We start from the raw sequence: 13,334 nt of genomic DNA, 5'->3' as shown, positions 1-13,334 counted from the left end.
GAAAATAATAAAACATTGACAATAGCACCAAGTATTTTTTAAGTTATATTAATGTTACCACCCCGAAATATAAATTACATGATTCATTTTAGACATCTATACTAATATTGTAGTACACTATATTATAATTATAGTTATGTTACTTATGTTGCACCCATTTGTCACACATGAATACCTGGACATTTCTATACTTTGCAAAGTACACGTGGATGACGTTAGGCAGAAGATATTCTGCGCACAATTTTAGTTCACGTACCTAGAGTATAACTACACTACAAATTGGATACCTATTTGATTTGATTGCATTTTTTTTTATATCAGGGTTTTTTTTTCTTACCTACAGGTATAATTTTTGCTAGATGTGTATGATTACAGGTATAATTTTTGCTAGATGTGTATGATTATCATATCCTAAGTATTGATGAAACTTTATATAAAAACTAAAAACTTACAGTTTTTAACTGTTTTCTTTTGTTTTACGCCCCACATAAATATAGGTAATAAAATTTATTTATTTGAATTAAAACAAAAGAAAGCAATTAAAAATTATAAGTTTTTACTTTTTATATAATGTTTCATCAATAAGTAGGTAGAATGAGCCTGCCGATTTGTCAGGCAATTTGTTGAGTTACCACTTGTTGAGTCGAATATTTTCTGCTAAGCATCATCCATTTTACCTAGTTTTTTTCTCTTAAGCTTGCACAAGGACAGACTAATGCCGAAGAAGCTAAATAGTAAACAGTTGGAATCAATTCGTGAATGGGGGTATGTCGTACTCGTATATGTACTTATATGTATGTCATGTGTATGTATTAAGCGTTGGCACCAATGTTTGGCAAATAGTATGCGGGCTGTTCAAGGATAGTTCAAAGTGAGGTCAAGTGGTAATATCACATTAAAGTGGATCTTCAATAGGTATATACATATTACATACCTCATTAATAATAGACGCAACGAATGATGATTCGTTATATCAGTATCACAGTTCCATGTATTCGCTTTAGTCACATCTCGGACACTGGCGATCAAATATATGAAAGAGGCGCGTTCCTAGCACACAGTCTATTAAGCTCGTGTAGGTGATCGCGTACCATGCTTGTATGAATGAGATATGACAGGGCGATTGTTCGCGTTTTTGACAGGCGGTAACTGTCAGGTAACCGACAGGGGGTGGGCGGCACTTTCAGAGGGGAGCGGGAGTGGCCATACTGTACGATAGTACTCTTTATTATAATGTGCTTTAGTATAACATTAATTGTCATTTGATATAGAATATATATGTTTATTTATTTACCAATGTTCAAAACTGGGTATTTGAGATTGATAGTTACTACCTACACCTAGTACCTACGTAAATGAAGTGTGATGAAACGGATCCTCTTTGGCCTCATCATGTTTTTAAATCTGTGTCGGTAAAAATCTCCTTGTACGCATAATCAACCACTTGCTCAACAGTGGTAAAGATGAAGATGCTTATTTTTCCGTTTTCAAATGACTAAATTAAATATACTAACTTAACTTCAACGTAAATAAACGTAAAACTGCAATGGCATTTACAAAATAAGTGTGATAATATCATTATTAATGGCAATTTTTATCAAAACATGGCGCTGCCTCGCTTTGTTCTATCAAATTTTCTGCAAAGTTAATCTTTGCGTACTCTAAGAAAAACGATGTTACCAATCGGAAATTGGTGCCAACTGCCAACATTGCATTCATAGCCAAACCCCAGTCCTCATTAGTCAGCACGCTTTATATTATTGTGTATATGTTTGTATCATTACGTTGTATCTTCTTTTCGATATTTATATCAATTATGTCGCTTAACATTGTCTAGTCCATGGAAACGGATTAAATCGCGTATAATGAATTTAAAATACATCCCGACGTTTAATTCATTCGTCATTTTAATTTTTCCTCAGTCACCCGTTGACCACGAACGCTGTAAAGAGTTCGAAACGTCGGGATGTATTTTAAATTCATTATACGCGATTTAATCCGTTTCCATAGTTTTATTTCATGAGTAACTATCGCGGTAACCGAAGACAATATTATTGTCTAGTCCTTTAGGAATCCGCATTAAGTATACATATTAGAAATATTGGACACTTGTGATCCATAGAGTTTTAATTATAAAGCGAGGTGGCCGACGATTTGTGAAAGTCTGTTTTGTATCGAAGAAACTATGTATTTAATTTTTCAAAGTTAAAATCGACACAAATCGGCGTTTACCTAATTTGTTTGCAAGTATGACTTTTTCTTTATATTTTCCTAAATTTCCATTCTAGTCAACAGTATCGCTGTTTTTGTAATCATAATTTAGCGATTTATTTCAGCATGTTTGATTTCATCCCGTCCATTGGTAAACAAAAACGCAATGACTTCTCTGAAACGATAATGCGAGAAAAAAACTTTACAGCCGCTACAAAATTACAGGTGGTATAAAATTGCCCACCTATTTTCTCTCAATGTCTCCAAAATCTTTTATATTATCTATACCTATCTTCCAACTTCTCTAGGTGTTGTGTTATAGACTAAGAATTGTTTGTGTACCTTTTTATAAATTATTAGAAATACTACGTAATCTCTGGAGACACACACTTTGGAGTGGCAAGTACCTTATTGGTTTAGTGTAGAATCCTTTACCATAGTTAGAAGAACCACGACAAATACGAACGTGTCCGAAGAAATACGGTGGTAAAGGATTATACGCATTAAAATAAAAATAAATAAATATTGGGGGACACCTTGTATTACTATTTTCAATAAGGCGTCACATAAAAAGAAATATTAAATAATCCTTATCAACAACTAATAAATTGGTGCATTTTGCCTAAAACAGTGTTGCCTGTCAGGGTCCCATAAGACGAGATGCTACGTTTAAGTTGAATCTCTTTGACTCTCATAATTCTTATACCAGTCTAAAATATCCTGAAAGAAAACTAACCTAACTACATTTATTTAAACATGCACCATCTGGTCTATTTAATAAGTACCTATGTTTCCACAGCGAGTTCGAAGTCCCTTCCCGCCACTTCCCCGGTCAGACACACGTCTGGCGTGTGTCCGGTTGGCTGCAGCGCGGGCGCTCGCGGGCTCGCGAAGAGCTGTATGGTCACGTGGCCCGCGCATGTTCACTTGTCGTGGTCGTGGCTCGGGACCGGCTATTGAAGAATGAGCCACTGTCTGTGTTGGCGGGGGCGGAGAGTCTGCTGGCCGGGCTGCATCGGTGAGTCCGTTAAGCCTGGTATGTTTATGAATGTCTGCCAAGCGGCGCGATCTCATTCTTAGGTGATTCTACGTACTTACGCCACCTTTGGAAAATGCTGATATTTCTGAGAACTTAATAGGAGTGCCTTATTTTACTTTGTCTTTGTAATAACCTAATTTTACCACATTGTACCTTTATCTCTCTCCCAACTATTATAGTTTTATTGCAAATATTTCTTTCAGATAAATGTTTTAACTCTGTTTAAGTGTGATTTAGCGATTTCCCATTTCTTACAGACTAATGGATCTCATAATCGGAATGCCGTCACTAGAAGCCAAAGATCTAGAAAAGAAGATTCGAGAAGAACGCTCCAGATACCTTGTGGCCGAGCTTATCTGTATGGTAAATAATTGTTAACTGTCTTTTGTCATTGTATTATGTACCTACAGCTAGAGTGATATTCCCTTAACTATGAGTACTATAACGTCTATAACAGATTTCCTTAGTAAACATTATTGCTAATGCTAACGGATATAACCGGATTTCGTCGCATAGAAAGGATATTTTGAATATTTCTTTATGCTTTTTGGCCTTCACAATGCGCCTTTAATATCTGCCTAATCTTGATTACATCCAGAATTATTTTTTATAGCCTGAACACCAGGAAGACATAGCGGCTCTAGCAGCGTGGGTGACCCGGGCTATGCGTAGGGCCGCATCTGAGAAAACTGATGCACGCGAGCCTCCAAGAATTGCACCACGTGTCCCTTGTATTTATACTACACCGCAGCGCACAGAGGTAACCCTATTCAGTACACTTCCTTATGTCGGAATAGTCAATTGATTCAATTTGAATTATGTACCTTACTGTCTTTTACTTGTAATTGAGACACCAATTTTTCTAATTGTATTAATGATGTAAGAACGCGTAGTCTACCCCGGGGCAGCTAAAAGCCAATCATTTACATTTTTCGACAGTCATCTATCACCTTAACGATTTTTCTCCTTCAAGCTCACTGTCTAGGAACTCTAAAATTAAACATTTATGTATTCAGGTGGACCTACGGTTATACCGGCGTGAAATAACCCGTCGCGCGGCTGCACCACTGCAAGCCATTCTTGAGCGTGAAGCCAGAGGCTGGTTTTTACACTTTCGAGAGCGCAGAGCCGCGCACCTCGCTAGTCAAAAAGTTCCACCGAGGGATATAGAACAGGTAATAAATAAATAAGTGTATTTTGTGTTCCCGTCTCTAATAGAATCTTGAGTATCTCCATTCTCACGCAGCGCAGCTTTCGGACTACTTCAATCAATGTGAATTATTATGCAAAACTCTGCATAGATTACACAAACTGAGTACAAAGTTTCATTAATCTGTCTCGCATTCTTTGTCATTTGAATTATATCGTTTTTGCAGGAGGTGCGAGCGGCATCTATGCGCGAATATGTTAATCGAGTTTGCAACGCTGTACTCTCTAGCGAACAACTACGAGCGCTGGGTCCCGGCATACCGGAACTCTTACACGACCAACTGAAAGCTCACGACGTTATTAACAGGTACCTAAATCTACTTGTCTAATGTGACCTGTTCTGGTAACCTTCCTTACCCACAGGAACATAAGAATATAAGTAGGGTCTGGTCTGGTGTTATTTAGCTGCGGTTTTCTGCAAGATGCTACTTGAAGTAAAGATTAATACACAAAACACTTACTTATAACTAGCTTAAACTAAACTTCCCTAGTTAGGCTGTGCTCTAGATTTGCTAGCTATTCAAGCTCCTTATGGAGGGCGACACTGTCACATTTATTGACGTGCTAGCTGTACATATTCAACAAGCACCGTAAGTGCGTATTCACTCTATCCGATCCGATATCGGATGTAGGAAGGATGCCAAAAACAGATGTCAAAGATGGCAGCGCCTTTAATACATCCGATTAGATTGGATAATGTGAAAACGCTGTAAGGATCTCTGCGCGCCTCACTACTATATGCATGTATCTGTGTTGTCTTCAGAGCCGAAGAAGGCGTCCGCAACAAAATCGAGGCCTCCTTAGCAACGGCCGAAGCCCGCCTTCGCGCATCGCACCCCATCCTATCACGCGCTGACTCCTGGCGTAAAGAGCGTCTAAACGCTGCCGCCGAGCGAATTGGTGCGGAACTGCGCTGGGCGGCGCTGGAGGACGCCGCAGCCGCCATGTCGGCGCATTCGCTTCAACAACACCGGTACTTCCTGCTGCGCGAGCTGGCCTTCAAGAGAGAAAGAGAGCCTCTGCTAGCCAAGGTTAGTGTATTGTAACGTCTCACTCCATCTTATCTCGAGCTGACTCCTGGCGTAAGGAGCGTCTGAACGCCGCCGCCGAGCGAATTGGCGCCGAGCTGCGCTGGGCGGCGCTGGAGGACGCCGCCGCCGCTATGTCGGCGCACTCGCTGCAACAACACCGGTACTTCCTGCTGCGCGAGCTGGCCTTCAAGAGAGAAAGAGAGCCTCTGCTAGCCAAGGTTAGTGTACTGTAACGTCTCACTCCATCCTATCTCGAGCTGACTCCTGGCGTAAGGAGCGTCTGAACGCCGCCGCCGAGCGAATTGGCGCCGAGCTGCGCTGGGCGGCGCTGGAGGACGCCGCTGCCGCTATGTCGGCGCACTCGCTGCAACAACACCGGTACTTCCTGCTGCGCGAGCTGGCCTTCAAGAGAGAGCGAGAGCCACTAATGGCGAAGGTTAGTGTATTGATCTAACATGGTACTATCGCGCGTTGATTCCTGGTCCATGGACCATCTCAAAGCTGTCTGGGTTGGCTGGGCTGGGAGTTGCGTAAGGCGGTGCTATAGGACTCTGGCGTCGCAATACAGCAATGGTAGATCGGTACTTCCTGATGCGCGAACTGACTTTCAAGAGAGAGCGGAAACCTTTACTCGCGAAGGTATATATGTCGGAGTGCTGCCATCTATCAGACAGGCGTCAAACAACTACAGACGCGCTTGCACTTAGCTTAACACTTTCTAAACCGGGCTCTACGCGGCGCTACGACATTTTCGCTACATACGGGGAAACCCATGTAATCGGCTACGCTTCTACGAGCGGTGTGCCCGACAGTCGGGTTCTTGGTAGCGAAAGTGTTAAGTAGATCGATAGGTTCTCAGTTGACTGTTTGAAGAAAGAAACGTCAGGTAGTTTTGCCTGAGTGGAATCAGAGATGGCGTTGCGTACCTGAAAACTGGTATTCGGTAGGGTAGCACGGCCGGAGCGGCCATTATGATTCTGACAGACAAACAGTGCGGTCGTCCACGTGACGTCATCTCTGGGATCACTGCGTTTCTTTGTTGCGATTTTGTAATCCAGTCGAATTAAAGCAATCGCTAGTTATTTTGGTGTTTGATCATTAGTGCACAATACAGTCGATCATTCTTTATCACGACGTGTTATTATTTCATCGCCCACGTGTGTATTTCACCAATATGAACTCTGATGAAAATATACCCGAGGAACGGGTTCCCACTGCGAGTCCTGTGCTACCATCGAGCCGAGGCCCTGTCATGCCTTTGTCATCAGATGTGGGATGTAATCTACGCTCAGCAAATGTGAACATGGATGTGAATATGTGGAAAATGCTTATGGACCAACAAAACAAAAATTTTATGGCTTTGTTGGAAACCATGAAACCGGCAACCGTGAGTACCCATATTATTCTACCGGAGTTTGATCCCGACAAAATAAATGTGGATCCACGTTCGTGGATAACTACAGCAGACATGTGTATGAGTGATAAACAACTTACTGGGGCTTCACTTATGATCTCACTCAGTCGTGCAATGAAAGGTCAAGCATCATCTTGGCTTTCTGAAATTTCATTTGATGGCATGACGTGGACAAATTTTAAAGAAGTTTTTGTTGCGAGATATGATTGCGCTGATACAGTCGCTGCATTTTTAATTAACATGAGTGCGAGTAAGCCGAAAGAAAATGAATGTCTCTCAGCATATGCAGTAAGAATGATGACTTCACTTATGTCCAGATGGTCCGGATTGTCTACCGAACAGCTAGCCATAGCGACTATTATGTCGCATGTTGCGCAATTTGAACCACGTGCTCAGAGAATAGCTTTTACTACTAACTTCACATCTAGAAATGACATGCAGCGTGAATTAAAGGCTGTGGCTTATCTGAAACGGTGCAACAATGAAACTAGTGATGATGAGACTGAACCTGAAAGCAAGAGATTTAAACCTACAGCCCCATTGAAGTGTTACAACTGTGATAAAACGGGCCACCGAGCAGCAGCTTGTCGAATAAAAAAGGATGGAATAAAAGACAGTGGTGCCACTGCTTCGTCGTCAAGCAATTCCACCAAAACGTCAGGAACTGCTAAATCTTCATCTACCCTCACGTGTTACAAATGTGGACAGCCGGGACACATCGCTTCACGCTGCGTTTCCTCGGGCTCCAAGGACGGCAGCGCTTCTTCCAGCGCTACAACTGAGCGACGTGTGGACATGTGCAGTATCAAGGAGCGTTTTGGAATTTGAAGGCATCAGGGTGAGCGCATTTCATTTTATTATGACTCCGGATCAGCATAGTTTGCTTATTGCCGAGTCTTATTGTGCTAAATTGAGCGGAAAACGGATTAATAATGTTGTGTCCTTTACTGACATTATAAAAGGGTGTTAGTACCTAGTTGTATGCAGATTTTTGCTACCGTTGAAATTGACTCTATTACTTTCGAAATACTGTTTCATGTATTGTCGGATGACTGATGTCTGCCGCAGAGTCTCAATACTACTCGTATGTGTTGGAAACTCTGGCGGTAGTCAGTGTTGTAAAACAGTTTCGACGCTATTTACATGATCGTTTACGAAGCATGTCAGAGGATTATAATGACACTAGATCATAAAGTGGTTAATATATCTGATCCCGAGTAATAATAAAGTGCTCTGATGATATTGTAACATGTTGTGTTGTAAGATGTTTGTGTATGTCAAGTATTCCATTACGTCTTGGGAGGTAAAGAAGAGCATAAGCTATGCTGTTGCCTTGAGAGTAACTTGTGGGTTTGTTCAGTGTCCACATCAGTTATTACGAGTATTCCTTTACCCCGCCAAGAGTAATGAAGGTTGCTGAAAAGCATGTGGTGTCCCATTACTTGCATAGTAATGATGAGTAAGATGAGTACCTACAGTGGATTGTAACTGTAGAAGGTGTTCCTACAAGCCTAATTTAGGTTGTAGATGGTGAAAGTGTGCCTATAGATGATTGCAATTATCAATGATGGTTTATGTGTATTGTGTGTTTGTTGTAAGTAATCTTTTTTTTTAGCTATGTGCTTTGCTCATTCTTATACCTTCGTTGAGGTCAGAATGGGCCGAGCGAGTGAGAGGCTGTTTGTTCTTCTTTTTTTTTGTAGGCAAGTCACTCGAGGACGTGTGACAAGCAGGATGGCCGTGTCGGAGTGCTGCCATCTATCAGACAGGCGTCAAACAACTACAGACGCGCTTGCACTTAGCTTAACACTTTCTAAACCGGGCTCTACGCGGCGCTACGACATTTTCGCTACATACGGGGAAACCCATGTAATCGGCTACGCTTCTACGAGCGGTGTGCCCGACAGTCGGGTTCTTGGTAGCGAAAGTGTTAAGTAGATCGATAGGTTCTCAGTTGACTGTTTGAAGAAAGAAACGTCAGGTAGTTTTGCCTGAGTGGAATCAGAGATGGCGTTGCGTACCTGAAAACTGGTATTCGGTAGGGTAGCACGGCCGGAGCGGCCATTATGATTCTGACAGACAAACAGTGCGGTCGTCCACGTGACGTCATCTCTGGGATCACTGCGTTTCTTTGTTGCGATTTTGTAATCCAGTCGAATTAAAGCAATCGCTAGTTATTTTGGTGTTTGATCATTAGTGCACAATACAGTCGATCATTCTTTATCACGACGTGTTATTATTTCATCGCCCACGTGTGTATTTCACCAATATGAACTCTGATGAAAATATACCCGAGGAACGGGTTCCCACTGCGAGTCCTGTGCTACCATCGAGCCGAGGCCCTGTCATGCCTTTGTCATATATAACATTTGTAACGATCTCTAGTTTGGATGCTCAACTCCCAACAGCTCTGAGCAATAATTTAGCCACGGTGTCGTGAAAGTAGATAGATGGAATATCGATTGTGGTTTGGGTGATGGTCTAGGCTAGCAACCTGTCCATGCAATATCAAAATTTATTTTTCTTTCAACCCCATTAATGTTGCCACTGTTCATTGGGTTTTCCATGTGTTTACCCCTTTGGGAATACAGGCGTTAGTTTTTGTAATGAGGATTTTTTTTACAGGAGCTACGTGCCGCCAAAACACCGACCCGCGAATTCACCTGGGAGACCCGCATCTGGCTACCACAGAACTGGGTGGTCGTCCGCCACTTCCGCGGCCGCTCGGAGCGGATACCGACCGTGCTCAGCACTAGAGCCACGTCCATAGTCACCCCGCGCTCGGACCCTAGTCAGCCTGTGTTCCTGGTTGATAAGGAGACTGTGAGGAGAACTAGCACCCGCTGGCCGGGCTGGAGACTCGTCAATCTGGCTCACAGGTTAGTTAAAGCTATTTCACATTTTATAGTTTCACAGTTTAAAACCTGCCGTTACCACCAACTAATCAGTATAGAGCTAAACATTTAGGAGAAGTTTAATATTACAGCTCTTTTTTATCTTTCACTATTTTTAAAATTAGCCATTAATTACTTTTCGTTAGAAACAATTTTTAAGAAATGAAACAAAGAGAACATGAGCCTGGTATCGTTCAGTCACATTTGTGCATCTCAAATAATCCTACTAAGTGCTAACTCCTAATTTATAATGTACATAGGGCCAGTTGCATCAACCACATTTGACAGACACATCATCGTCACGCAGCAGACGTCTATGGAACTTTCCATCAGCAGCGGCTGGTCCATACAAGCCGATTCCGGGTCTTTTTGTTCAGTGTTGCTTAGCAGATACTTTCACCAGCCGCCACGGAGTTCCCATACAATAAAATTTAAGGAAGGCTTTAAATAACGGTGACAGACGGTTTGATGCAACCGGCCCTAAACTAAACTTAAAAAAACAGACCTTACGAGCACATACGAATGCATTATGTGAACTATAAATACTAATTTGTGTTTTCGTATTTTGGAGATAATATGAAACAAAAGCAAGTGAATAATTAAATTTATTCACATATTGGTTTACTGCTTAGTAAAGAAAATAATAATATTTAAATATTGCTTAATATTAATGTAATTCTGCTCAATTTTACAGTATATTTATTTATTAACTTGCGTACAATTATAAAAAAGAAAAAAAACAATTATTACTACATATATATATATAAAAAAAGGTAGGATACCTAAAGGAACCCGTTCTTAGCCATGCCGGGTCCAAAGGTCCCCGTCACGCTAGCAGCTTTACCCCGCTGTATGGCGATGGAGACCTGTTGGACAAGCCATGACTCATAACGGGGATCTTTTGTTTTCTCCCTGAGGCGCTTTCCGATCTCTCGGAAGAGTTCACGCGCCTCTCTTCCCCAGGGCCCGGCTGTCTCAACCGCGAAGGGCACGAAGTCATAAGTGGCTTCCAAGGCAGAGTACTTCAGGCGTTTGTTTTGGCGGCAGTCTCTGCTGCTGAGCCTGCCGTCTTAACTGTGTCTGATATTGGATGCAGCAAATGTACTCACACACGTTGCATCCCATATAAGACACCGCCCTCTCTGCCAAGGAACCAGCGTCAGCCCGTCGGGACGTTTGCCATCGGTTCGAGACAAACCAAGTTAATGATAATAATGATGAGATGACAGGCGATAGAGAAGTGTGGAAGGAGACATTGCTGCGCCGACCGCAAATAACTGGGATAAGGGCAAGCGATTGATATTTTGGTCGACAATATTAAGAATCTCTGACTTCTACAGGTGTTGGAGCTGGAGTTGGAACATGATGTTCCTGCTTGGAGTGGTAGTGGCGTGGAGTTCACCAATTTCGTTACGGACACTTATAAGGGTCAAACCGCTAGCTCCTGACCTTGAACTGTCACAGGTAAAACAGAACACATTTCATTCTCATTATATTTATAGTCCTCACCGATTTCGATGACCGCGACCTTAGCAATTATGGATTACGTCTATTCATTATCGTCCTTGCGTTATCCCGGCATTTGCCACGGCTCATGGGAGCCTGGGGTCCGCTGTGACAACTAAGATTTGGCGTAGGCACTAGTTTTACGAAAGCGACTGCCATCTGACCTTCCAACCCAAAGGGTACCTAGGTCTTATTGGAACTAGTCCGGTTTCCTCACGATGTTTTTCTTCACCGAAAAGCGACTGGCAAATATCAAATGACATTTCGAACATAAGTTCCGAAGAACTCATTGGTACGAGGCGGGGTTCGAACCCGCGACCTCCGTATTGAAAGTCGCACGCTCTTACCGTTAGGCCACCTGGCGCTCATTTATGGATCACATCTATTATGGGCTCTAATATGTCTGGCCAGGCCGAACTTAGTCTTAAACATTTTTTAGCAAGTGTTATTCATTCTGTCAAGTCTCATTATCTTGTGTTCAAATCGACAAATTCTCATGTCTCCTTACTCTACAGGTAAATGGCACGCTGTTTCCGAAAAGAAGTAGTGAGACGCAGACGATGTGGTCGCGGCTCCTAAAACTCTGGAGACACGTCTCGAAGGAGAGAACGCGCTTCGAAACGGAGCCTGATACAGGTAACTGTCAATCCATTTTGACCCTTGTGTGAGGTCGATATTACACTATCATACATAGAAATATGACCATAAAAAGCATGCCGTCCTTTTTCTTCACGTTGAAGAAAAAGGGAGGCATACATACCTTTGATCAAAGACATATGATAGTGTAATATCGGCGTAAAACAGAAGAATTTTACTGTGTCGAAAAGAAGAAGCGAGACACAATCAATACAGTAAGACACTATGGTGTAGACGTGTCTCGAAAGAGGGACACCCCGGACACCCTTCGAAACAAAGCCCTGCAAAGGTTTAATTCTATAATACAAGACATATCGATCATAGACATATCAAAACAAGGAGCAAACTCAGCGCTGCAGAACCTTTTGTTATAACGAATATAACAGACTACACTTACGAACAATGTATCTTTCTCAGGTCTCCTGGGCAAGGGTCTCAGCCGGCAAGCCAACCGGCTGTGGAACTACGGAGTCGTCGGCGGCCTGGGCTCTCTCTGTCTGCTACTACTGTTCCCGCTGGCAGCCCTAGTGGGCAGTTTGCTAGCGCTGGCCGCAGCAGCTACAGTACCATTATGGATGCCGCCGCTGACGGCAGGCGTGTATGCCGGCAACGCGCTGTTATACGACTTGGATTGTCCTGATCCTCCGCGGCTCAATAGGCAAGTGTTTTGTTTTATTAAAGTGTGCGTATTCTGTCTTCTTTACTCTAAGTCATAAGCATTTATTGCATACATATTACATAGTCTTTATCTGGTACAGTCAGCTACACAAAAAAGTAGACGCCTTAGCATACAAATTTGTATGCAGAGGGGTCTAATTTTCTCTGCAGCTGACTACATAATATGGACCCTGCAAGGGTGCAGGAACCTCTGATCCATCGTATATGAATGGCAGAAGATTTCGTTAGTACCGTTCTATCCTACGCATGACAACTCGGTGAACGCTGAGTGGTGACAAACAGCAAATCTTCCCAACTCCCATATGATTGAAATGAAGTGTAATTTGAAAACTTTTGTTAAAGTATTTTTATTCAAATTCTAATTAGTGTTTTTATTGTTTCAGGATAATGGTGTTATTTGAAGTTCTAATCTGGCGGATCGCAATACTGGGAATCTTGCAGCCTATAGCCGCGATTGTGGTTGCCGTTGTCTTGTGTCCCGTCAGCGCGTTCTTACTTCTAGTTGGTAAGTTTAATTTTTTTATTAAATTAAATCATTTATTTCAGAAAACTTTAGTCCATAGGTACACATATTCACAAAAGAAAAGAAAGAAAGAAAAGAAAATTACAACGAAAACTTAGGTACTTATATCAAATTAAATTAAATCAAGGATATACATTTAAAACAATTTCACTGTGCACTGAACTGTATGTATTAATATTTATATCGATTTAAC

The 13,334-nt window shown here is 42.1% G+C and overlaps 1 protein-coding gene across 1 annotated transcript in view; it reads left to right on the top strand.

The window, feature by feature from the left end:
* Positions 1-13,334, top strand: part of LOC125233682 — a 39,860-nt gene that overhangs the window by 15,872 nt on the left and 10,654 nt on the right. Inside the window, exons 3-13 of the mRNA XM_048139761.1 lie at positions 3,011-3,229; positions 3,508-3,613; positions 3,864-4,010; positions 4,267-4,425; positions 4,627-4,766; positions 5,223-5,490; positions 9,530-9,783; positions 11,139-11,262; positions 11,820-11,940; positions 12,358-12,598; positions 13,002-13,123. Of these exons, the coding sequence (XP_047995718.1) occupies positions 3,011-3,229; positions 3,508-3,613; positions 3,864-4,010; positions 4,267-4,425; positions 4,627-4,766; positions 5,223-5,490; positions 9,530-9,783; positions 11,139-11,262; positions 11,820-11,940; positions 12,358-12,598; positions 13,002-13,123 (1,901 nt within the window). The remainder of the gene's footprint in view (positions 1-3,010; positions 3,230-3,507; positions 3,614-3,863; positions 4,011-4,266; positions 4,426-4,626; positions 4,767-5,222; positions 5,491-9,529; positions 9,784-11,138; positions 11,263-11,819; positions 11,941-12,357; positions 12,599-13,001; positions 13,124-13,334) is intronic.

This window comes from Leguminivora glycinivorella, chromosome 14 (genome assembly GCF_023078275.1).
Source record: "Leguminivora glycinivorella isolate SPB_JAAS2020 chromosome 14, LegGlyc_1.1, whole genome shotgun sequence".
NCBI lineage: Eukaryota > Metazoa > Arthropoda > Insecta > Lepidoptera > Tortricidae > Leguminivora > Leguminivora glycinivorella.
This window is presented reverse-complemented; position numbering and strand designations above follow the sequence as displayed.